The sequence below is a fragment of the Salvelinus namaycush genome, unplaced genomic scaffold (assembly GCF_016432855.1).
Source record: "Salvelinus namaycush isolate Seneca unplaced genomic scaffold, SaNama_1.0 Scaffold622, whole genome shotgun sequence".
NCBI lineage: Eukaryota > Metazoa > Chordata > Actinopteri > Salmoniformes > Salmonidae > Salvelinus > Salvelinus namaycush.
In genome coordinates this window covers 14,368-39,426 of record NW_024061334.1, presented here as the reverse complement: position 1 = coordinate 39,426, position 25,059 = coordinate 14,368, and the positions used below count along the sequence as shown (strand labels likewise).

The 25,059-nt window shown below is 48.0% G+C and overlaps 1 protein-coding gene across 2 annotated transcripts in view; it reads left to right on the top strand.

Moving 5' to 3' along the window:
- Positions 1–24,757, top strand: part of LOC120042153 (sex comb on midleg-like protein 2) — a 78,595-nt gene extending 53,838 nt beyond the window's left edge. For both annotated transcript variants that reach the window (XM_038987014.1, XM_038987013.1), the window contains 4 exons: positions 10,900–11,025; positions 14,044–14,280; positions 14,691–14,860; positions 21,090–24,757. In XM_038987014.1, coding sequence (XP_038842942.1) covers positions 10,900–11,025; positions 14,044–14,280; positions 14,691–14,860; positions 21,090–21,215 — 659 coding nt within the window. In that variant the 3' untranslated portion in view covers positions 21,216–24,757. The remainder of the gene's footprint in view (positions 1–10,899; positions 11,026–14,043; positions 14,281–14,690; positions 14,861–21,089) is intronic.
- Positions 24,758–25,059: the final 302 nt, after the last annotated feature.

Sequence of the window (25,059 nt, the reverse complement as noted above, 5' to 3'; positions counted from 1 at the left end):
CTGTAGTAGCAGTGTGTCTGTAGTAGCAGTGGGTCTGTACTAGCGGTGGGTCTGTACTAGCAGTGGGTCTGTACTAGCGGTGGGTCTGTACTAGCGGTGGGTCTGTACTAGCGGTGGGTCTGTACTAGCGGTGGGTCTGTACTAGCGGTGGGTCTGTACTAGCGGTGGGTCTGTACTAGCGGTGGGTCTGTACTAGCGGTGTGTCTACTAGCGGTGTGTCTACTAGCGGTGGGTCTGTACTAGCAGTGTGTCTGTACTAGCAGTGGGTCTGTACTAGCGGTGTGTCTGTACTAGCGGTGGGTCTGTACTAGCGGTGGGTCTGTACTAGCGGTGGGTCTGTACTAGCGGTGGGTCTGTACTAGCGGTGGGTCTGTACTAGCGGTGGGTCTGTAGTAGCGGTGGGTCTGTACTAGCGGTGGGTCTGTACTAGCGGTGGGTCTGTACTAGCAGTGTGTCTGTACTAGCGGTGTGTCTGTACTAGCGGTGGGTCTGTAGTAGTGGTGGGTCTGTAGTAGTGGTGGGTCTGTACTAGCGGTGGGTCTGTACTAGCGGTGTGTCTACTAGCGGTGTGTCTGTAGCTGGAACAACATCTCTTCCCTGTGTGTCTGTACTAGCGGTGTGTCTGTACTAGCAGTGGGTCTGTAGTAGCAGTGGGTCTGTAGTAGCAGTGGGTCTGTACTAGCAGTGGGTCTGTACTAGCAGTGGGTCTGTACTAGCGGTGGGTCTGTACTAGCGGTGTGTCTGTACTAGCGGTGTGTCTGTACTAGCGGTGGGTCTGTAGTAGTGGTGGGTCTGTAGTAGTGGTGGGTCTGTACTAGCGGTGGGTCTGTACTAGCGGTGTGTCTACTAGCGGTGTGTCTACTAGCGGTGTGTCTGTACTAGCAGTGTGTCTGTACTAGCGGTGGGTCTGTACTAGCGGTGTGTCTACTAGCGGTGTGTCTGTACTAGCGGTGGGTCTGTACTAGCGGTGTGTCTACTAGCGGTGTGTCTACTAGCGGTGTGTCTGTAGCTGGAACAACATCTCTTCCCTGTGTGTCTGTACTAGCAGTGTGTCTGTAGTAGCAGTGGGTCTGTACTAGCGGTGGGTCTGTACTAGCGGTGGGTCTGTACTAGCGGTGGGTCTGTACTAGTGGTGGGTCTGTACTAGCGGTGGGTCTGTACTAGCAGTGGGTCTGTACTAGCGGTGGGTCTGTACTAGCGGTGGGTCTGTACTAGCGGTGTGTCTGTACTAGCGGTGGGTCTGTACTAGCGGTGGGTCTGTAGTAGCGGTGGGTCTGTACTAGCGGTGGGTCTGTACTAGCGGTGTGTCTGTACTAGCGGTGGGTCTGTACTAGCGGTGGGTCTGTACTAGCGGTGGGTCTGTACTAGCGGTGGGTCTGTACTAGCGGTGGGTCTGTAGTAGCGGTGGGTCTGTACTAGCGGTGGGTCTGTACTAGCGGTGGGTCTGTACTAGCGGTGGGTCTGTACTAGCGGTGGGTCTGTACTAGCGGTGGGTCTGTACTAGCGGTGGGTCTGTACTAGCGGTGGGTCTGTACTAGCGGTGGGTCTGTACTAGCGGTGTGTCTGTACTAGCGGTGTGTCTGTAGCTGGAACAACATCTCTTCCCTGTGTGTCTGTACTAGCGGTGTGTCTGTACTAGCAGTGTGTCTGTACTAGCAGTGTGTCTGTACTAGCAGTGGGTCTGTAGTAGCAGTGGGTCTGTAGTAGCAGTGGGTCTGTAGTAGCAGTGGGTCTGTACTAGCAGTGGGTCTGTACTAGCAGTGGGTCTGTACTAGCGGTGTGTCTGTACTAGCGGTGGGTCTGTACTAGCGGTGTGTCTGTACTAGCGGTGGGTCTGTACTAGCGGTGTGTCTACTAGCGGTGTGTCTGTACTAGCGGTGGGTCTGTACTAGCGTTGTGTCTACTAGCGGTGTGTCTACTAGCGGTGTGTCTGTAGCTGGAACAACATCTCTTCCCTGTGTGTCTGTACTAGCGGTGTGTCTGTACTAGCAGTGTGTCTGTAGTAGCAGTGGGTCTGTACTAGCAGTGGGTCTGTAGTAGCGGTGGGTCTGTACTAGCGGTGTGTCTGTACTAGCAGTGTGTCTGTACTAGCGGTGGGTCTGTACTAGCGGTGGGTCTGTACTAGCGGTGGGTCTGTACTAGCGGTGGGTCTGTACTAGCGGTGTGTCTGTACTAGCGGTGTGTCTGTACTAGCGGTGGGTCTGTACTAGCGGTGGGTCTGTACTAGCGGTGGGTCTGTACTAGCGGTGGGTCTGTACTAGCGGTGGGTCTGTACTAGCGGTGGGTCTGTACTAGCGGTGTGTCTGTACTAGCGGTGGGTCTGTACTAGCGGTGGGTCTGTACTAGCGGTGGGTCTGTACTAGCGGTGGGTCTGTACTAGCGGTGGGTCTGTACTAGCGGTGGGTCTGTACTAGCGGTGGGTCTGTACTAGCGGTGGGTCTGTACTAGCGGTGGGTCTGTACTAGCAGTGGGTCTGTACTAGCGGTGGGTCTGTACTAGCGGTGTGTCTACTAGCGGTGTGTCTGTAGCTGGAACAACATCTCTTCCCTGTGTGTCTGTACTAGCGGTGTGTCTGTACTAGCAGTGTGTCTGTACTAGCAGTGGGTCTGTAGTAGCAGTGGGTCTGTAGTAGCAGTGGGTCTGTACTAGCAGTGGGTCTGTACTAGCAGTGGGTCTGTACTAGCGGTGTGTCTGTACTAGCGGTGTGTCTGTACTAGCGGTGGGTCTGTAGTAGCGGTGGGTCTGTAGTAGTGGTGGGTCTGTACTAGCGGTGGGTCTGTACTAGCGGTGTGTCTACTAGCGGTGTGTCTACTAGCGGTGTGTCTGTACTAGCAGTGTGTCTGTACTAGCGGTGGGTCTGTACTAGCGGTGTGTCTACTAGCGGTGGGTCTGTACTAGCGTTGTGTCTACTAGCGGTGTGTCTACTAGCGGTGTGTCTGTAGCTGGAACAACATCTCTTCCCTGTGTGTCTGTACTAGCGGTGTGTCTGTACTAGCAGTGTGTCTGTAGTAGCAGTGGGTCTGTACTAGCAGTGGGTCTGTAGTAGCGGTGGGTCTGTACTAGCGGTGTGTCTGTACTAGCAGTTTGTCTGTACTAGCGGTGGGTCTGTACTAGCGGTGGGTCTGTACTAGCGGTGGGTCTGTACTAGCAGTGGGTCTGTAGTAGCGGTGGGTCTGTACTAGCAGTGGGTCTGTACTAGCGGTGGGTCTGTACTAGCGGTGGGTCTGTACTAGCGGTGGGTCTGTACTAGCGGTGGGTCTGTACTAGCGGTGGGTCTGTACTAGCGGTGTGTCTACTAGCGGTGTGTCTGTACTAGCGGTGTGTCTGTACTAGCAGTGTGTCTGTACTAGCGGTGGGTCTGTAGTAGCGGTGTGTCTACTAGCGGTGTGTCTGTACTAGCGGTGGGTCTGTACTAGCGGTGTGTCTGTACTAGCGGTGGGTCTGTAGTAGCGGTGGGTCTGTAGTAGCGGTGGGTCTGTACTAGCGGTGGGTCTGTACTAGCGGTGGGTCTGTACTAGCGGTGTGTCTGTACTAGCGGTGGGTCTGTACTAGCGGTGGGTCTGTACTAGCGGTGGGTCTGTACTAGCGGTGGGTCTGTACTAGCGGTGGGTCTGTACTAGCGGTGGGTCTGTACTAGCGGTGGGTCTGTACTAGCGGTGGGTCTGTACTAGCAGTGGGTCTGTACTAGCGGTGTGTCTACTAGCGGTGTGTCTACTAGCGGTGTGTCTGTAGCTGGAACAACATCTCTTCCCTGTGTGTCTGTACTAGCGGTGTGTCTGTACTAGCAGTGTGTCTGTACTAGCAGTGTGTCTGTACTAGCAGTGGGTCTGTAGTAGCAGTGGGTCTGTAGTAGCAGTGGGTCTGTAGTAGCAGTGGGTCTGTACTAGCAGTGGGTCTGTACTAGCAGTGGGTCTGTACTAGCGGTGTGTCTGTACTTGCGGTGTGTCTGTAGTAGCGGTGGGTCTGTAGTAGCGGTGGGTCTGTAGTAGCGGTGGGTCTGTACTAGCGGTGGGTCTGTACTAGCGGTGTGTCTGTACTAGCGGTGTGTCTGTACTAGCGGTGTGTCTGTACTAGCGGTGTGTCTGTACTAGCGGTGGGTCTGTACTAGCGGTGTGTCTACTAGCGGTGTGTCTGTACTAGCAGTGTGTCTGTACTAGCGGTGGGTCTGTACTAGCGGTGTGTCTGTACTAGCGGTGTGTCTGTACTAGCGGTGGGTCTGTACTAGCGGTGGGTCTGTACTAGCGGTGTGTCTGTACTAGCAGTGGGTCTGTAGTAGCAGTGGGTCTGTACTAGCGGTGTGTCTGTACTAGCGGTGGGTCTGTACTAGCGGTGGGTCTGTACTAGCAGTGGGTCTGTACTAGCGGTGTGTCTGTACTAGCGGTGTGTCTGTACTAGCGGTGGGTCTGTACTAGCGGTGTGTCTGTACTAGCAGTGTCGGTGGGTCTGTACTAGCGGTGTGTCTACTAGCGGTGTGTCTGTACTAGCGGTGGGTCTGTACTAGCGTTGTGTCTACTAGCGGTGTGTCTACTAGCGGTGTGTCTGTAGCTGGAACAACATCTCTTCCCTGTGTGTCTGTACTAGCGGTGTGTCTGTACTAGCAGTGTGTCTGTAGTAGCAGTGGGTCTGTACTAGCAGTGGGTCTGTAGTAGCGGTGGGTCTGTACTAGCGGTGGGTCTGTACTAGCGGTGGGTCTGTAGTAGCGGTGGGTCTGTACTAGCGGTGTGTCTGTACTAGCAGTGGGTCTGTACTAGCGGTGGGTCTGTACTAGCGGTGGGTCTGTACTAGCGGTGGGTCTGTAGTAGCGGTGGGTCTGTAGTAGCGGTGGGTCTGTACTAGCGGTGGGTCTGTACTAGCGGTGGGTCTGTACTAGCGGTGTGTCTGTACTAGCGTTGGGTCTGTACTAGCGGTGGGTCTGTACTAGCGGTGGGTCTGTACTAGCGGTGGGTCTGTACTAGCGGTGTGTCTACTAGCGGTGTGTCTACTAGCGGTGTGTCTGTAGCTGGAACAACATCTCTTCCCTGTGTGTCTGTACTAGCGGTGTGTCTGTACTAGCGGTGGGTCTGTACTAGCGGTGTGTCTGTACTAGCACTGTGTCTGTACTAGCGGTGTGTCTGTACTAGCGGTGTGTCTGTACTAGCAGTGGGTCTGTACTAGCGGTGTGTCTGTACTAGCGGTGTGTCTGTACTAGCGGTGTGTCTGTACTAGCGGTGTGTCTGTACTAGCAGTGGGTCTGTACTAGCGGTGTGTCTGTACTAGCGGTGTGTCTGTACTAGCGGTGGGTCTGTACTAGCAGTGGGTCTGTACTAGCGGTGGGTCTGTACTAGCGGTGTGTCTGTACTAGCGGTGGGTCTGTACTAGCGGTGTGTCTGTACTAGCGGTGGGTCTGTACTAGCGGTGTGTCTGTAGTAGCGGTGGGTCTGTACTAGCGGTGGGTCTGTACTAGCGGTGGGTCTGTACTAGCAGTGTGTCTGTACTAGCGGTGTGTCTGTACTAGCGGTGGGTCTGTAGTAGTGGTGGGTCTGTAGTAGTGGTGGGTCTGTACTAGCGGTGGGTCTGTACTAGCGGTGTGTCTACTAGCGGTGTGTCTGTAGCTGGAACAACATCTCTTCCCTGTGTGTCTGTACTAGCGGTGTGTCTGTACTAGCAGTGGGTCTGTAGTAGCAGTGGGTCTGTAGTAGCAGTGGGTCTGTACTAGCAGTGGGTCTGTACTAGCAGTGGGTCTGTACTAGCGGTGGGTCTGTACTAGCGGTGTGTCTGTACTAGCGGTGTGTCTGTACTAGCGGTGGGTCTGTAGTAGTGGTGGGTCTGTAGTAGTGGTGGGTCTGTACTAGCGGTGGGTCTGTACTAGCGGTGTGTCTACTAGCGGTGTGTCTACTAGCGGTGTGTCTGTACTAGCAGTGTGTCTGTACTAGCAGTGTGTCTGTACTAGCGGTGGGTCTGTACTAGCGGTGTGTCTACTAGCGGTGTGTCTGTACTAGCGGTGGGTCTGTACTAGCGGTGTGTCTACTAGCGGTGTGTCTACTAGCGGTGTGTCTGTAGCTGGAACAACATCTCTTCCCTGTGTGTCTGTACTAGCAGTGTGTCTGTAGTAGCAGTGGGTCTGTACTAGCGGTGGGTCTGTACTAGCGGTGGGTCTGTACTAGCGGTGGGTCTGTACTAGCGGTGGGTCTGTACTAGTGGTGGGTCTGTACTAGCGGTGGGTCTGTACTAGCAGTGGGTCTGTACTAGCGGTGGGTCTGTACTAGCGGTGGGTCTGTACTAGCGGTGTGTCTGTACTAGCGGTGGGTCTGTACTAGCGGTGGGTCTGTAGTAGCGGTGGGTCTGTACTAGCGGTGGGTCTGTACTAGCGGTGTGTCTGTACTAGCGGTGGGTCTGTACTAGCGGTGGGTCTGTACTAGCGGTGGGTCTGTACTAGCGGTGGGTCTGTACTAGCGGTGGGTCTGTACTAGCGGTGGGTCTGTAGTAGCGGTGGGTCTGTACTAGCGGTGGGTCTGTACTAGCGGTGGGTCTGTACTAGCGGTGGGTCTGTACTAGCGGTGGGTCTGTACTAGCGGTGGGTCTGTACTAGCGGTGGGTCTGTACTAGCGGTGGGTCTGTACTAGCGGTGTGTCTGTACTAGCGGTGTGTCTGTAGCTGGAACAACATCTCTTCCCTGTGTGTCTGTACTAGCGGTGTGTCTGTACTAGCAGTGTGTCTGTACTAGCAGTGTGTCTGTACTAGCAGTGGGTCTGTAGTAGCAGTGGGTCTGTAGTAGCAGTGGGTCTGTAGTAGCAGTGGGTCTGTACTAGCAGTGGGTCTGTACTAGCAGTGGGTCTGTACTAGCGGTGTGTCTGTACTAGCGGTGAGTCTGTACTAGCAGTGTGTCTGTACTAGCGGTGGGTCTGTACTAGCGGTGTGTCTACTAGCGGTGTGTCTGTACTAGCGGTGGGTCTGTACTAGCGTTGTGTCTACTAGCGGTGTGTCTACTAGCGGTGTGTCTGTAGCTGGAACAACATCTCTTCCCTGTGTGTCTGTACTAGCGGTGTGTCTGTACTAGCAGTGTGTCTGTAGTAGCAGTGGGTCTGTACTAGCAGTGGGTCTGTAGTAGCGGTGGGTCTGTACTAGCGGTGTGTCTGTACTAGCAGTGTGTCTGTACTAGCGGTGGGTCTGTACTAGCGGTGGGTCTGTACTAGCGGTGGGTCTGTACTAGCGGTGGGTCTGTACTAGCGGTGGGTCTGTACTAGCGGTGTGTCTGTACTAGCGGTGTGTCTGTACTAGCGGTGGGTCTGTACTAGCGGTGGGTCTGTACTAGCGGTGGGTCTGTACTAGCGGTGGGTCTGTACTAGCGGTGGGTCTGTACTAGCGGTGTGTCTGTACTAGCGGTGGGTCTGTACTAGCGGTGTGTCTGTACTAGCGGTGGGTCTGTACTAGCGGTGGGTCTGTACTAGCGGTGGGTCTGTACTAGCGGTGTGTCTGTACTAGCGGTGTGTCTGTACTAGCGGTGTGTCTGTACTAGCGGTGTGTCTGTACTAGCGGTGGGTCTGTACTAGCGGTGGGTCTGTACTAGCGGTGGGTCTGTACTAGCAGTGGGTCTGTACTAGCGGTGGGTCTGTACTAGCGGTGTGTCTACTAGCGGTGTGTCTGTAGCTGGAACAACATCTCTTCCCTGTGTGTCTGTACTAGCGGTGTGTCTGTACTAGCAGTGTGTCTGTACTAGCAGTGGGTCTGTAGTAGCAGTGGGTCTGTAGTAGCAGTGGGTCTGTACTAGCAGTGGGTCTGTACTAGCAGTGGGTCTGTACTAGCGGTGTGTCTGTACTAGCGGTGTGTCTGTACTAGCGGTGGGTCTGTAGTAGCGGTGGGTCTGTAGTAGTGGTGGGTCTGTACTAGCGGTGGGTCTGTACTAGCGGTGTGTCTACTAGCGGTGTGTCTACTAGCGGTGTGTCTGTACTAGCAGTGTGTCTGTACTAGCGGTGGGTCTGTACTAGCGGTGTGTCTACTAGCGGTGTGTCTGTACTAGCGGTGGGTCTGTACTAGCGTTGTGTCTACTAGCGGTGTGTCTACTAGCGGTGTGTCTGTAGCTGGAACAACATCTCTTCCCTGTGTGTCTGTACTAGCGGTGTGTCTGTACTAGCAGTGTGTCTGTAGTAGCAGTGGGTCTGTACTAGCAGTGGGTCTGTAGTAGCGGTGGGTCTGTACTAGCGGTGTGTCTGTACTAGCAGTTTGTCTGTACTAGCGGTGGGTCTGTACTAGCGGTGGGTCTGTACTAGCGGTGGGTCTGTACTAGCAGTGGGTCTGTAGTAGCGGTGGGTCTGTACTAGCAGTGGGTCTGTACTAGCGGTGGGTCTGTACTAGCGGTGGGTCTGTACTAGCGGTGGGTCTGTACTAGCGGTGGGTCTGTACTAGCGGTGGGTCTGTACTAGCGGTGTGTCTACTAGCGGTGTGTCTGTACTAGCGGTGTGTCTGTACTAGCAGTGTGTCTGTACTAGCGGTGGGTCTGTAGTAGCGGTGTGTCTACTAGCGGTGTGTCTGTACTAGCGGTGGGTCTGTACTAGCGGTGTGTCTGTACTAGCGGTGGGTCTGTAGTAGCGGTTTGTCTGTAGTAGCGGTGGGTCTGTACTAGCGGTGGGTCTGTACTAGCGGTGGGTCTGTACTAGCGGTGGGTCTGTACTAGCGGTGGGTCTGTACTAGCGGTGGGTCTGTACTAGCGGTGGGTCTGTACTAGCGGTGGGTCTGTACTAGCGGTGGGTCTGTACTAGCAGTGGGTCTGTACTAGCGGTGTGTCTACTAGCGGTGTGTCTACTAGCGGTGTGTCTGTAGCTGGAACAACATCTCTTCCCTGTGTGTCTGTACTAGCGGTGTGTCTGTACTAGCAGTGTGTCTGTACTAGCAGTGTGTCTGTACTAGCAGTGGGTCTGTAGTAGCAGTGGGTCTGTAGTAGCAGTGGGTCTGTACTAGCAGTGGGTCTGTACTAGCAGTGGGTCTGTACTAGCGGTGTGTCTGTACTTGCGGTGTGTCTGTAGTAGCGGTGGGTCTGTAGTAGCGGTGGGTCTGTAGTAGCGGTGGGTCTGTACTAGCGGTGGGTCTGTACTAGCGGTGTGTCTGTACTAGCGGTGTGTCTGTACTAGCGGTGTGTCTGTACTAGCGGTGGGTCTGTACTAGCGGTGTGTCTACTAGCGGTGTGTCTGTACTAGCAGTGTGTCTGTACTAGCGGTGGGTCTGTACTAGCGGTGTGTCTGTACTAGCGGTGTGTCTGTACTAGCGGTGGGTCTGTACTAGCGGTGGGTCTGTACTAGCGGTGTGTGTACTAGCAGTGGGTCTGTAGTAGCAGTGGGTCTGTACTAGCGGTGTGTCTGTACTAGCGGTGGGTCTGTACTAGCGGTGGGTCTGTACTAGCAGTGGGTCTGTACTAGCGGTGTGTCTGTACTAGCGGTGTGTCTGTACTAGCGGTGGGTCTGTACTAGCGGTGTGTCTGTACTAGCGGTGTGTCTGTACTAGCGGTGGGTCTGTACTAGCGGTGTGTCTGTACTAGCAGTGTCGGTGGGTCTGTACTAGCGGTGTGTCTACTAGCGGTGTGTCTGTACTAGCGGTGGGTCTGTACTAGCGTTGTGTCTACTAGCGGTGTGTCTACTAGCGGTGTGTCTGTAGCTGGAACAACATCTCTTCCCTGTGTGTCTGTACTAGCGGTGTGTCTGTACTAGCAGTGTGTCTGTAGTAGCAGTGGGTCTGTACTAGCAGTGGGTCTGTAGTAGCGGTGGGTCTGTACTAGCGGTGGGTCTGTACTAGCGGTGGGTCTGTAGTAGCGGTGGGTCTGTACTAGCGGTGTGTCTGTACTAGCGGTGTGTCTGTACTAGCGGTGGGTCTGTACTAGCGGTGGGTCTGTACTAGCGGTGGGTCTGTAGTAGCGGTGGGTCTGTAGTAGCGGTGGGTCTGTACTAGCGGTGGGTCTGTACTAGCGGTGGGTCTGTACTAGCGGTGTGTCTGTACTAGCGTTGGGTCTGTACTAGCGGTGGGTCTGTACTAGCGGTGGGTCTGTACTAGCGGTGGGTCTGTACTAGCGGTGTGTCTACTAGCGGTGTGTCTACTAGCGGTGTGTCTGTAGCTGGAACAACATCTCTTCCCTGTGTGTCTGTACTAGCGGTGTGTCTGTACTAGCGGTGGGTCTGTACTAGCGGTGTGTCTGTACTAGCACTGTGTCTGTACTAGCGGTGTGTCTGTACTAGCGGTGTGTCTGTACTAGCAGTGGGTCTGTACTAGCGGTGTGTCTGTACTAGCGGTGTGTCTGTACTAGCGGTGTGTCTGTACTAGCAGTGGGTCTGTACTAGCGGTGTGTCTGTACTAGCGGTGTGTCTGTACTAGCGGTGGGTCTGTACTAGCAGTGGGTCTGTACTAGCGGTGGGTCTGTACTAGCGGTGTGTCTGTACTAGCGGTGGGTCTGTACTAGCGGTGTGTCTGTACTAGCGGTGTGTCTGTACTAGCAGTGGGTCTGTACTAGCGGTGTGTCTGTACTAGCGGTGTGTCTGTACTAGCGGTGTGTCTGTACTAGCAGTGGGTCTGTACTAGCGGTGTGTCTGTACTAGCGGTGTGTCTGTACTAGCGGTGGGTCTGTACTAGCAGTGGGTCTGTACTAGCGGTGGGTCTGTACTAGCGGTGTGTCTGTACTAGCGGTGGGTCTGTACTAGCGGTGTGTCTGTACTAGCGGTGTGTCTGTACTAGCGGTGGGTCTGTACTAGCGGTGGGTCTGTACTAGCAGTGGGTCTGTACTAGCGGTGTGTCTGTACTAGCGGTGTGTCTGTACTAGCGGTGGGTCTGTACTAGCGGTGGGTCTGTACTAGCGGTGGGTCTGTACTAGCGGTGTGTCTGTACTAGCACTGTGTCTGTAGCTGGAACAACATCTCTTCCCTGTGTGTTTGTCTGTTCCAGTGAAGGAGGAGGCGTTGGAGGCCCCATCACTGAGCCAGGGGATTAAACGTCTATCTAGAGACTCATCCCCCTACGCAGCCCCCCATTCCCCTAAACTACTGCGCACAGAGGCACACCTTTCAGAAGGTAACATCAACCAATCAGCACCACCATCTACTGGCTCACATTACAGACATCCAATACATCAACACAAATCATATATAAAGGTTGGAGAAACAAGCAAAGACCTTTTGATGATCAGTGACCTATTCTAAAATGGATTAAATTGTTTTTTCCTCATCAATGTACACACAATACCACATAATGACAAAGCGAAAACAATTTTTTTAAATTAAAAATACAAAACAGAAATACCTTATTTACATAAGTATTCAGACCCTGTCTATATAAGATCCCACAGTTGACAGCGCATGTCAGAGCAAAAACCAAGTCATGAGGTCGAAGGAATTGTCCGTAGAGCTCCGAGACAGGATTGTGTCGAGGCACAGATCTGGGGAAGGGCACCAAAACATTTTTGCAGCATTAAAGATCCAAAAGAACACGGTGGCAGCCATCATTCTTAAATGGAAGAAGTTTGAAATCACTAAGAATCTTCCTAGAGATGGTCGCCCGGCCAAACTGAGCAATCAGGGGAGAAGGGCCTTGGTCAGGGAGGTGACCAAGAACCCGATGGTCACTCTGACAGAGCTCCAGAGTTCCTCTGTGGAGATGGGAGAACCTTCCAGAAGGACTACCATCCCTGCAGAGCTTCATCAATCAGGCCTTTATGGTAGAGTGGCCAGAGGGAAGCCACTCCTCAGTAAAAGGCACACATCAGCCCGCTTTGAGTTTGCCAAAAGGCACCTAATTGACACCTAATGGATGAAACAAAGATTACACTCTTTGGCCTGATTACCAAGTCTCACATCTGGAGGAAACTTGGCACAATCCCTACGGTGAAGCATGGGGATGTTTTTCAGTGGCAGGGACTGGGAGACTAGTCTGGTTCGAGGCAAAGATGAACTGCTCAAAGTACAGAGAGATCCTTGATGAGAACCTGCTCCAGAGCGCCCGGGACCTCAGACTGGGGCGAAGATTCACCTTCCAATAGGCCAACGACCCTAAGCACACAGCCAATACAACGCAGGAGTGGCTTCGGGACAAGTGTCCTTAATGTCTCTGAATGTCCTTAAGTGGCCCAGCCAGAGTCCGGACTTGAACCAGATCGAACATCTCTGGAGAGACCTGAAAATAGCTGTGCAGCGACGCTCCCCATCCAACCTGACAGAGCTTGAGAGAATCTGCAGAGAAGAATGGGAGAAACTCCCCAAATACATGTGTGCATCATACACAACAAGACTTGATATTATAATAATATATATATACACTGCTCAAAAAAATAAAGGGAACACTTCAACAACACAATGTAACTCCAAGTCAATCACACTTCTGTGAAATCAAACTGTCCACTTAGGAAGCAACACTGATTGACAATACATTTCACATGCTGTTGTGCAAATGGAATAGACAAAAGGTGGAAATTATTGGCAATTAGCAAGACACCCCCAATAAAGGAGTGGTTCTGCAGGTGGTGACCACAGACCACTTCTCAGTTCCTATGCTTCCTGGCTGATGTTTTGGTCACTTTTGAATGCTGGCGGTGCTCTCACTCTAGTGGTAGCATGAGACGGAGTCTACAACCCACACAAGTGGCTCAGGTAGTGCAGCTCATCCAGGATGGCACATCAATGCGAGCTGTGGCAAGAAGGTTTGCTGTGTCTGTCAGCGTAGTGTCCAGAGCATGGAGGCGCTACCAGGAGACAGGCCAGTACATCAGGAGACGTGGAGGAGGCCGTAGGAGGGCAACAACCCAGCAGCAGGACCGCTACCTCCGCCTTTGAGCAGGAGGAGCACTGCCAGAGCCCTGCAAAATGACCTCCAGCAGGCCACAAATGTGCATGTGTCAGCATATGGTCTCACAAGGGCTCTGAGGATCTCATCTCGGTACCTAATGGCAGTCAGGCTACCTCTGGCGAGCACATGGAGGGCTGTGCGGCCCCACAAAGAAATGCCACCCCACACCATGACTGACCTACCGCCAAACCGGTCATGCTGGAGGATGTTGCAGGAAGCAGAACGTTCTCCACGGCGTCTCCAGACTCTGTCACGTCTGTCACATGTGCTCAGTGTGAACCTGCTTTCATCTGTGAAGAGCACAGGGCGCCAGTGGCGAATTTGCCAATATTGGTGTTCTCTGGCAAATGCCAAACGTCCTGCACGGTGTTGGGCTGTAAGCACAACCCCCACCTGTGAACGTCGGGCCCTCATACCACCCTCATGGAGTCTGTTTCTGACCGTTTGAGCAGACACATGCACATTTGTGGCCTGCTGGAGGTCATTTTGCAGGGCTCTGGCAGTGCTCCTCCTGCTCAAAGGCGGAGGTAGCGGTCCTGCTGCTGGGTTGTTGCCCTCCTACGGCCTACTCCACGTCGCCTGATGTACTGGCCTGTCTCCTGGTAGCGCCTCCATGCTCTGGACACTACTCTGACAGACACAGCAAACCTTCTTGCCACAGCTCGCATTGATGTGCCATCCTGGATGAGTTGCACTACCTGAGCCACTTGTGTGGGTTGTAGACTCCGTCTCATGCTACCACTAGAGTGAGAGCACCGCCAGCATTCAAAAGTGACCAAAACATCAGCCAGGAAGCATAGGAACTGAGAAGTGGTCTGTGGTCACCACCTGCAGAATCACTCCTTTATTGGGGGTGTCTTGCTAATTGCCTATAATTTCCACCTTTTGTCTATTCCATTTGCACAACAGCATGTGAAATTTATTGTCAATCAGTGTTGCTTCCTTAAGTGGACAGTTTGATTTCACAGAAGTGTGATTGACTTGGAGTCACATTGTGTTGTTTAAGTGTTCCCTTTATTTTTTTGAGCAGTGTATTTTATTACGTTTGCAAAAAAAATCTGCCTGTTTTTGCTTTGTCATTATGGGGAATTGTGTGTGGATTGCTGAGGGAATAAAACAATAATTTTAGAATAAGGCTGTTGCGTAGCAAAATGTGCATAAAGTCAAGGGGATGTACTGTATCTTGGGATTGGGCAGATAGAGGTTAGAGTAAGGGTCTTATAAGGCAGAGGACCATGTGTATCTCTCCAGCAGATACTCTGCCCCGTGAGGAGAACAGCCTTCTGAAGGAGCAGTGCTTCATGGGTAACTCCATGACGCCACGCCCTAAGACGCTGCGCAGCACTTCTGACTACCACACCCACTCCCAGGCCAGCAGCCCCTATTACCCACGCCATGGCCCCGGACGCGCCCACAGCACACCACTGCACCGCCTTGCCTCCAACCCTGCGGACCTCCCCTGTACACACACCAACAGAGGAGTGGAAGGTAGGCCCTGTCAGAGCCTCTCTGTCCTCATGGTGTGTTGCTGTATCCAATACCCTACTATGCTCTCCATGTCAGTCTGGTTGCTGCTATGGGGTTGGCTTTTGTTTGAAGACACAAATCCCTGGAATATTTGATCATTGCAATCTCTTTGAAGTAGCGTAGTGGCAACAGTAGATCATACCATCTTAATGTTCAAATTTCGAGCCCTGGATTTAAACATCTCCGACCATTAAATGGCTCAGAAACTATCTTATGGGCCATAATCAAATGGCGTATGTGAACGGGTCACTGTCTAAACCCAAAACTAATGCAGATTACCACAAGGAAGACACATTTTCCCCTGCTGTTTATCTCTGAAGCTACTATGAGCTGTAGACTAGTTCATCGTGTCTTACTGCTCTGTTCTCCAGCCGCCAGCTCCACCACGGGCCCCGAGCCCACGGGCCCCGACAGACAGACCCCCAGGGGGGCGGGGTTGGGCAGGAACCCCTCTACCTGGTCCATCGATGAGGTCATGCAGTTTGTGAGCGACGCCGACCCCTCAGCCCTGGCCCCGCACGCTGAGCTGTTCAGGAAACACGTGAGTGACTTCTGACCATAGAGTTGTAGCCACTAGAGTAGAGGGAAAACTGCTGTTATTACTGACCGTGGTGTTATAACCACTAGAGTAGAGGGAAAACTGCTGTTATTACTGACCGTGGTGTTATAACCACTAGAGTAGAGGGAAAACTGCTGTTATTACTGATCGTGGTGTTATAACCACTTGAGTAGAGGGAAAACTGCTGTTATTACTGACCGTGGTGTTATAACCACTAGAGTAGAGTGAAAACTGCTGTTATTACTGACCGTGGTGTTATAACCACTAGAGTAGAGGGAAAACTGCTGTTATTACTGACCGTGGTGTTATAACCACTAGAGTAGAGTGAAAACTGCTGTTATTACTGACCGTGGTGTTATAACCACTAGAGTAGAGGGAAAACTGCTGTTATTACTGATCGTGGTGTTATAACCACTAGAGTAGAGGGAAAACTGCTGTTATTACTGACCGTGGTGTTATAACCACTAGAGTAGAGGGAAAACTGCTGTTATTACTGACCGTGGTGTTATAACCACTAGAGTAGAGGGAAAACTGCTGTTATTACTGATCGTGGTGTTATAACCACTTGAGTAGAGGGAAAACTGCTGTTATTACTGACCGTGGTGTTATAACCACTAGAGTAGAGTGAAAACTGCTGTTATTACTGACCGTGGTGTTATAACCACTAGAGTAGAGTGAAAACTGCTGTTATTACTGACCGTGGTGTTATAACCACTAGAGTAGAGGGAAAACTGCTGTTATTACTGACCATGGTGTTATAACCACTAGAGTAGAGGGAAAACTGCTGTTATTACTGACCGTGGTGTTATAACCACTAGAGTAGAGGGAAAACTGCTGTTATTACTGATCGTGGTGTTATAACCACTAGAGTAGAGGGAAAACTGCTGTTATTACTGACCGTGGTGTTATAACCACTAGAGTAGAGTGAAAACTGCTGTTATTACTGACCATGGTGTTATAACCACTAGAGTAGAGGAAAAACTTCTGTTATTACTGACCGTGGTGTTATAACCACTAGAGTAGAGGGAAAACTGCTGTTATTACTGACCGTGGTGTTATAACCACTAGAGTAGAGGGAAAACTGCTGTTATTACTGATCGTGGTGTTATAACCACTAGAGTAGAGGGAAAACTGCTGTTATTACTGACCGTGGTGTTATAACCACTAGAGTAGAGGGAAAACTGCTGTTATTACTGATCATGGTGTTATAACCACTTGAGTAGAGGGAAAACTGCTGTTATTACTGACCGTGGTGTTATAACCACTAGAGTAGAGGGAAAACTGCTGTTATTACTGATCGTGGTGTTATAACCACTAGAGTAGAGGGAAAACTGCTGTTATTACTGATCGTGGTGTTATAACCACTAGAGGGAAAACTGCTGTTATTACTGACCATGGTGTTATAACCACTAGAGGGAAAACTGCTGTTATTACTGACCGTGGTGTTATAACCACTAGAGGGAAAACTGCTGTTATTACTGACCATAGAGTTATAACCACTAGAGGGAAAACTGCTGTTATTACTGACCATAGAGTTATAACCAAAATCCGGGATCCAAAATCCAAGATGGCAGCATGTCAAGTCGTTTGTTTGTGACTAGTACATTTTAACCTACTAATAATCTATTTATTTATGGTTGCGTAACTTCGTTGTTGCGTAGTGCAAACTATTTTATTTTTGCTGGTGTAAAGATCACGGGTCTTCCTCAACTCGGAACTTCATTACTTGAAGTTTACCAAAGTAACCCTATCTCTGGCTGGCCTGAGTTTCTCCTTCGTCCGCGGAGTGTCTTGTCCAAGCTGCTCCTTTTTGCTCTTCGCCTGGCTGTCAGTGGCAGCTCAACCCGTTCTCTCTATCGCCCTCAACACCCAATCTACTCACACGCGCAAACACTCACATTGACTCACATACACGCTGTCCCTCTCTCCACTTACCTTCGTTGGCCTCTTGTTTTTTGGTCAGAGAAAATGACAATTTACGTGGTATTGCTTTGCGCACTGACTTTACTGAACTCTGGAGAAAACGAACATTGTCGCAGGGTGAGTACATCTGACAATGTACTCTCGCGTCCATTAGACATTTTGTCTGCAGGAACTCGCTCTTTTTCACTCGGTCCACTCGTCCAAGTGCCGATGCATTTGTGGCATGATGTGAACAGTACGAATTTGTGTCACTACCAAAGTCTAATGGTTTTAAATGACTGTTTTGTATTGTCTGGAAACTCACTTGTAGAATTCGCTTGCAGTAGGTCTCTTAAAAAAGAGAAGCCGTGCAAGGTTATTAAACAGAGGTGCTTAATTATTCTTCTGTTGTTGATATCAGGTAACGTGCAACCTAACCCTGGCCCTGATATGCAATGTCTCCAAACCCCCTCTGATTTTAAATCAAGATCTGGTTTTGGTATTTTTCATTTAAATGTACGCAGCCTGTTGTCAAAAATTGATGGGGTTAGGATTTGGGCTAAATCAACTGATGCTGATGTAATTGTGTTTTCTGAAACCTGGCTCAGCAAGTCTATTTTTGATAAGGATATTTGTATAAGTGGTTACAATGTTTATCGCACAGATCGGGTTAAGAAAGGTGGGGGTGTGGCTATATATGTAAAATCTAAATTCCATGTAAGTGTGGCAAAGTCTGAAACTATTTGTAAACAGTTGGAATTTCTTGCTTTGAATATTGAGGTTTCAAAGGGCCTCTCTATAACTGTGATTGGCTGTTATAGACCCCCCTCTGCTCTTGGTGATGCATTTTCTTCTTTGACGCACCTTATGTCTAAACTTCTTTACAGTGAAATGATCTTGATTGGTGATCTCAACTGGTGTTGGTTAAAGCCGGTGTCTGATGATTTAAAAATGTTTTGTAATTCTATGAATCTTACCCAGTTGATTAATTCACCCACTCGCCCAAATCTTAAATGCCCAGATAAATCTACCCTGATTGATTTGATATTGACAAATGTTCCACATAAATATTCTGCGGTTGGTGTTTTTTGTAATGATTTAAGTGACCATTGTGCTGTTGTTGCTGTTAGAAATACTAAGGTTCCAAAGACAAATCCACGTTTTATTCGTAAGAGAAATTTGAAGTGTTTTAATGAGCAGGCTTTCTTTCATGATTTGTTTTATTTTGACTGGAGCAAGATTGAGCTTATCCCTGATGTGGAAACTGCCTGGAAATTCTTTCATGATGGGTTTTTCCAAATAGTAAACAAACATGCACCATTCCGCAGGTTCAGGGTTAAAGGGCGGGATAATCCATGGTTTTCTTCTGAGCTGTCTTGTATTATTCACGACCGTAATCTAGCCTGGGCTAAAGCAAGGAAATCTTGTTCTGATGCTGATTGGCTTATTTTTAGGCAGTTAAGAAACAAGTGTTCTTTTCTTCTCAGGAAGTCTGAATATTTTATGTCTGTTACCACTGATAACCTGAATGACCCTAGAAAGTTTTGGAATGCTATTAAGTCTATGTCTGGTAACAGTAATGTTAATGAATTACCGTCATGTGTTTTGAAGGACTCTGTTGCTATATATGACAAAACTGAAATGCTGAATTGTTTCAATGAGCACTTTGTATCATCTGGTAGGCTGTTTGATTCAGTGCCCTCTGTCTCTGTACAACCCTGTGTGGAGGAACCAGTGTCCTCTGTCTCTGTACAACCCTGTGTAGATGAACCAGTGTCCTCTGTCTCTGTACAACCCTGTGTGGATGAACCAGTGTCCTCTGTCTCTGTACAACCCTGTGTGGATGAACCAGTGAGAGCTGGTCAAACTTTTAGCTTTCTGCCATTCTCAGTGCAGGTGGTACATAAAGCCCTGAAATCCTTAGATCAGAGAAAGCCTGCAGGTCCTGATCTTTTGGATCCCTGCTTTTTAAATCTGGCAGCTGATTTCATAGCTGAACCACTTACATATCTGTTCAATCTAACCCTGGAATGTAATGAAATTCCAAACATCTGGAAATCAGCATTTGTCCTACCACTTTTAAAAGGGGGAGATCCAACTCTTTTAAATAATTATAGGCCAATCTCAAAGCTGTCACCCCTGGTGAAAATACTTGAAACCCTTGTAAGTGAACAGCTAAAAGAGTTTTTATTTACTAACTCTATTTTATCAATGTACCAATCGGGCTTCAGGAAGAAGCATAGCACAATTACAGCAGCCATGAAGGTTTTAAATGATATCACTGAAGCCCTGGACAAAAAACAGCACTGTGTCTCACTTTTTATTGATCTCTCTAAGGCTTTTGATACAGTTGATCATGCTATACTGAGGCAGAGATTGTTGAGTGTAGGTCTTTCGGAGCATGCAGTTGCATGGTTTGCTAACTATCTGTCTGATAGAACTCAGTGCACTCAATTTGATGGGCTTATGTCTGTTAAATTGTCTGTCCTGAATGGTGTGCCCCAGGGCTCTGTACTTGGTCCTCTCTTATTCACTATTTATATAAATTATTTAGACAGAAATGTCCAAAATGCACAACTTCATTTTTATGCTGATGATACTGTTATTTACTGTTGTGCCTCATCTCTTACAAAAGCTTTCCAGAACTTGCAAACTGCTTTTTATACTGTTCAACATACCTTGTGTCAATTGAAGCTTATCCTCAATACTGACAAAACTAAACTAATGGTGTTTTCTAATGCAAGAAATAGACCTCTGAACCTTTCACCTGTTACTACCTGTCAGGGCAAGGAGATTGAGGTTGTAACCTCATACAAATATCTTGGAATTCTAATTGATGACGGCCTCTCTTTTAAATTGCATATTCAACAACTTACAAAAAAATTGAAGCTGAAATTGGGATTTTATTTTAGGAATAAGGCCTGTTTTTCTTTTGAAGCCAGAAGGAGGCTAGTATCAGCTACATTTATGCCTTTACTAGACTATGGGGATATTTTATATATGAATGCTTCCGCTCAGTGTTTGAGATCAATTGACACTCTTTACCATGGCACTTTGAGATTTATTTTAAACTGCAAAACCCTTACGCACCACTGCACTTTGTATACCAGGGTTGGCTGGCCTTCTCTAGTCACTCGTAGGCTCAGTCACTGGTATACTTTTATTTACAAAGCCATTTTGGGTTTACTACCTTTTTATTTGGGCATTTTTATTGTTCAGAAATGTGGTGGGTACTCTCTTCGTTCACTGGACTTTATCCTGCTAACTGTTCCTGTCACGCCCTGGCCTTAGTATTCTTTATTTTCTTAATTATTTTAGTTAGGTCAGGGTGTGACATGGGGAATGTATGTGTTTTTTGTAGTGTCTAGGGTGGTTGTAAGGTTTAGGGGGTTTATTAGAGTAGTTGGGTTTATGTTTAGTATAGAAGTCTAGCTGTGTCTATGGTTGAGTGTAGGTATCTAGGAAAGTCTATGGTTGCCTGAATTGGGTCTCAATTAGAGACAGCTGGTTATTGTTGTCTCTGATTGGGAGCCATATTTAAGGCAACCATAGGCTTTAGTTGTTTGTGGGGAATTGTCTATGTCGAAGTGTTTTGTGTCAGCACTTATGTTTGATAGCTTCACGGTCGTCTGTTTTGTTGGTTTGTTTTGTTGTTTCCTTCTTTAAATAAAAAGAAGATGTACTTTCCACGCGCTGCGCCTTGGTCCTCTCTCAGTCCCTTTGACGATCGTGACAGTTCCAAATGTCCGAACTGAATTTGGTAAAAGGTCTTTTATGTACTCTGCGCCATCGTCTTGGAACACCTTACAAAATAATTTTAAACTGGAAGAACTTGTCCCGATTGGTGTTTTTAAATCACTGATGAAGGATTTTGAGGCTGATTCCCTGACCTGTCAATGTTTTTAATTTGCTGTTTTTGATTTTGTTATACTCTTGTGAATTCATGAATGGTTTTTACTAGATTACTTGTAGTTTTTCATGTTGTCTGTATGTAATTTTTTGTAATGACTTGGTGCTGCCTATCTTGGCCAGGACGCTCTTGAAAAAGAGATTTTAAATCTCAATGAGCCCTTCCTGGTTAAATAAAGGTTAAATAAAAATAAAAACCACTAGAAAACGACTGTTATAATTGACAATAGAGTTATAACCACTAGAACAGTGGGAAAACGACTGTTTTAAATGGGTTTATACCCGTGTGCATGGTTTCTTCTGAATGATGCTAATCCTGGTTTCTTTCTCTCTCTCTCTCCTGTCTCTCTCTCCTGTCTCTCTCTCCTGTCTCTCTGCCTGCGTGTCTGTCCATCCTCAGGAGATTGACGGCAAGGCCCTGATGCTGCTGAGGAGTGACATGGTGATGAAGTACATGGGTCTGAAACTGGGGCCCGCCTTGAAGCTGTGTCACCACATAGAGCGCCTGAAACAGGGCAAATTGTAGAGCTGAAACAGAATGGAACAGGACAAACTGGAGAGGTGAAACTGGAGAGCTGAAACACAGAATGGAACAGGGCAAACTGGAGAGCTGAAACACAGAATGGAACAGGGCAAACTGGAGAGCTGAAACACAGAATGGAACAGGGCAAACTGGAGAGCTGAAACACAGAATGGAACAGGGCAAACTGGAGAGCTGAAACACAGAATGGAACAGGGCAAACTGGAGAGCTGAAACACAGAATGGAACAGGACAAACTGTAGAGGTGAAACACAGAATGGAACAGGGTAAACTGGAGAGCTGAAACACAGAATGGAACAGGGTAAACTGGAGAGCTGAAACACAGAATGGAACAGGGCAAACTGTAGAGGTGAAACACATATACTGAAACAGGGAAAACTTTAGAGATGAAACTGGAGAGCTGAAACACAGACAAACAGGGCTAACTGTAGGGCTGAAACTGTAGAACTGTAACAGACTGAAACAGGGCAAATGGTAGAGCTGAACAGGTGAAAATGTAGAGCTGAAACACAGACAAGAACAGGGGAAACGATAGAGATAAAACAGACTGAAACAGAGGAAACTGTCAAGCTGAACCAGGGGAAACTGTCGAGCTGAAACGGGGGAAACTGTCGAGCTGAAACGGGGGAAACTGTCGAGCTGAAACGGGGGAAACTGTCGAGCTGAAAAGGGGGAAACTGTAGAGCTGAAACGGGGGAAACTGTAGAGCTGAAACAGACTGAAACAGAGGAAACTGTCAAGCTGAAACAGGGGAAACTGTCAAGCTGAAACAGGGGAAACTGTCAAGCTGAAACAGGGGAAACTGTAGAGCTGAAACAGGGGAAACTGTCAAGCTGAAACAGGGGAAACTGTAGAGCTGAAACAGGGGAAACTGTAGAGCTGAAAGACACAGGTTGAAACAGGGAAAACTGTAGCAGGCTCCAGATTAGACCAGACCCCAGGTGAAACACAGCTCACCCTACCACAGAATGTCCCACAGCGTCCCTTACAGGTGACCCAATATTCAACCTCTAACAGTCTCTTCAGGGGCACACAGCCCCCTCCAACTCTAGCCCCCAGCCTGCCCTAAGCCCTCTTTATCTCTGAGCTCTCTCACTCCGGTTATGTTATTTGTGGTAACATGCCTCTACAGTGTGGAAACATGGAAACACACGGTGTGGATCAGTGAAAACATGCGTTGTGCATCGCTGACACTACATTACCTCATCTCCTCCCCAGCCAATCAGAGCTGGGCAAGCCAAACAGAGAAGGCTGTGATTGGTTGGATCCCAAAGCAACAGACTCTCTCCATGGTGTTTACATTGAATAGCACAGACTGACTAACCTACACTAGGACATGCTAAGACTTTTTACTGAGTAATGTTTGATCCTGCTTCTGGATCCCAAAGATGTACAATGTTTTCTTCTATGACATTATGTTTTTATTATTAATATCCTGTTAATAAGGAGGATGTGTATATAAATGTAACAGTGATGATATTAGAAGCTAAACCTGTTTACAGCTGCAGAATGTTGTCTATTTCAATTCCTGTTAGTTCAATAATGTGTCCATGATGCTGGATGATCTGCAGTTTAAGGTAGACCCTGTTGCCATGACGGTCACTAGCCTCTCATGGTAAAGGGTGAAATGTGTTACTAGTGTGAGCAGGTGACTTTCCCCAATGTAAGATGGCCATTGTCTTAAACAGCTAGACGTTATATCTAATGCCTGTCAGACTGACAGACCGTCAACCTCCGACCAGTGGAGATATTCAGACAGGTCTTTTGAAACTCTAATTCCCTGTGAGTGTGCCTTGCTGGAATCCCTGTGACTGTGATGTTTGATGTGGGGATTAATGAAGGTCATGCTGTTAAAGAGATCGCCCCTACTGGTGGTGTCAAGCACAGAGGCTTTGTCCAGTTTTCATCAATACAGAACTGTCTAGAAAGATTTATTTACATTTATTTCCAGAAGTTATTTCAGATGACAGCTCAGTGATTCCAGAAGTTATTTCAGATGACAGCTCAGTGATTCTAGAAGTTATTTCAGATGACAGCGCAGTGATTCTAGAAGTTATTTCAGATGACAGCGCAGTGATTCTAGAAGTTATTTCAGATGACAGCGCAGTGATTCTAGAAGTTATTTCAGATGACAGCTCAGTGATTCTAGAAGTTATTTCAAGATGACAGCGCAGTGATTCTAGAAGTTATTTCAGATGACAGCGCAGTGATTCTAGAAGTTATTTCAGATGACAGCTCAGTGATTCTAGAAGTTATTTCAGATGACAGCTCAGTGATTCTAGAAGTTATTTCAGATGACAGCTCAGTGATTCTAGAAGTTATTTCAGATGACAGCTCAGTGATTCTAGAAGTTATTTCAAGATGACAGCGCAGTGATTCTAGAAGTTATTTCAGATGACAGCTCAGTGATTCTAGAAGTTATTTCAGATGACAGCTCAGTGATTCTAGAAGTTATTTCAGATGACAGCTCAGTGATTCTAGAAGTTATTTCAGATGACAGCTCAGTGATTCTAGAAGTTATTTCAGATGACAGTTCGTTCTAGTTTCAAGAGTAAAGGGGACATCATATTAAAGGGCTTTCTATCTAGGTTTCAGTTTGATATTAAAGGTGCTACACACAGGATAAAAATAAATAAATTGTGTTGTAATTTCAGAATGTCCATAATATATCTGCAGAAATAGTGGAATGATGGTGTGTTTCACAGTATTGCTTACCGGCCAGTGTTGGGCTTGACTGTGATATTAGCCTCAAAATGTAAAAGTTTTGACTTTGTGACTGTGTTATCTAGTGGGAATCGCCCTGCAATTTAAATTGTACAATGATTCCCTACACTATTCAGTGCTTGTTTTCTCACATAAACTGAAATTGAGCAAACTTTAGCAACCAGGGAATTACAAAAAAATAATTTCCACTAAATAACACACAGTCTGAATTTACAATGCAAGAATTCTACAAAAAATCCTGTGTGTAGCGTCTTTTAATATTAGTACCAGTCCGAGTCGGAGATATCCTCACCTGTTATTGGTCCCTTCAGGACTTCATGGTGTCAGTTGGACCATTTGTTAAAACAGATTTATGGGTTTAACCATAAGTATCAGACACAAGAATGTACATTTTTGTAGAAAATACATATTTTAATGAGATTATATATAAGTAGAAATGTGAAGATTATGGGTGAGGGAGGGACAATATATTTCATACTGCCTTTTTAATGCTTTATATATCTGTTAGTTGAAACGCCCTCAACATAATACAACAGAACCTGCCTTGCTTTAATTTGAGATCTCAGGGGGTCTTAGTTAATAGAAACTTTTGTAGCATTCTGTTCTGGGTATTCTATACCATTCTTCTGTGGTGAGTTGAAGTTAAGGACTCGTTGTGCCATAAAGCAACACAAGAACATAGTGTTCTTGTTAAAGTCTTTTAAAGCAGCTCAATTTACTTGAAAAAGATGCTGTAAGTCATGCTTGTTTAAAAAGTCATACCTGAAATAAAAGTGTATTTTCTGTTTAATAGATCTCCCAAATGGAAAGCAGCTTGTGTCCTCTTGTTATGGTGTATGGTCCGGAGCCATGGTCTCCAACAGGTACACCGTGAGCTACAAGTAGCTACCAGCCCACCTGTGAGCTCGCCATGTAATTCTGAAAGATCATGCACTTTTTAAATATGTTCCATCACAAACTGTCATAAACAAAAATCTCCCGGCTACTAACCAATCAAAGCCACATTGATATTATCCCAGCCCTTGTTAGCCACTATTGGCTTGAAAAGCCAAACCTAACACAATAGCAATCTGCCAAATCATTTCCAGCAATATTGCCTCTGTCT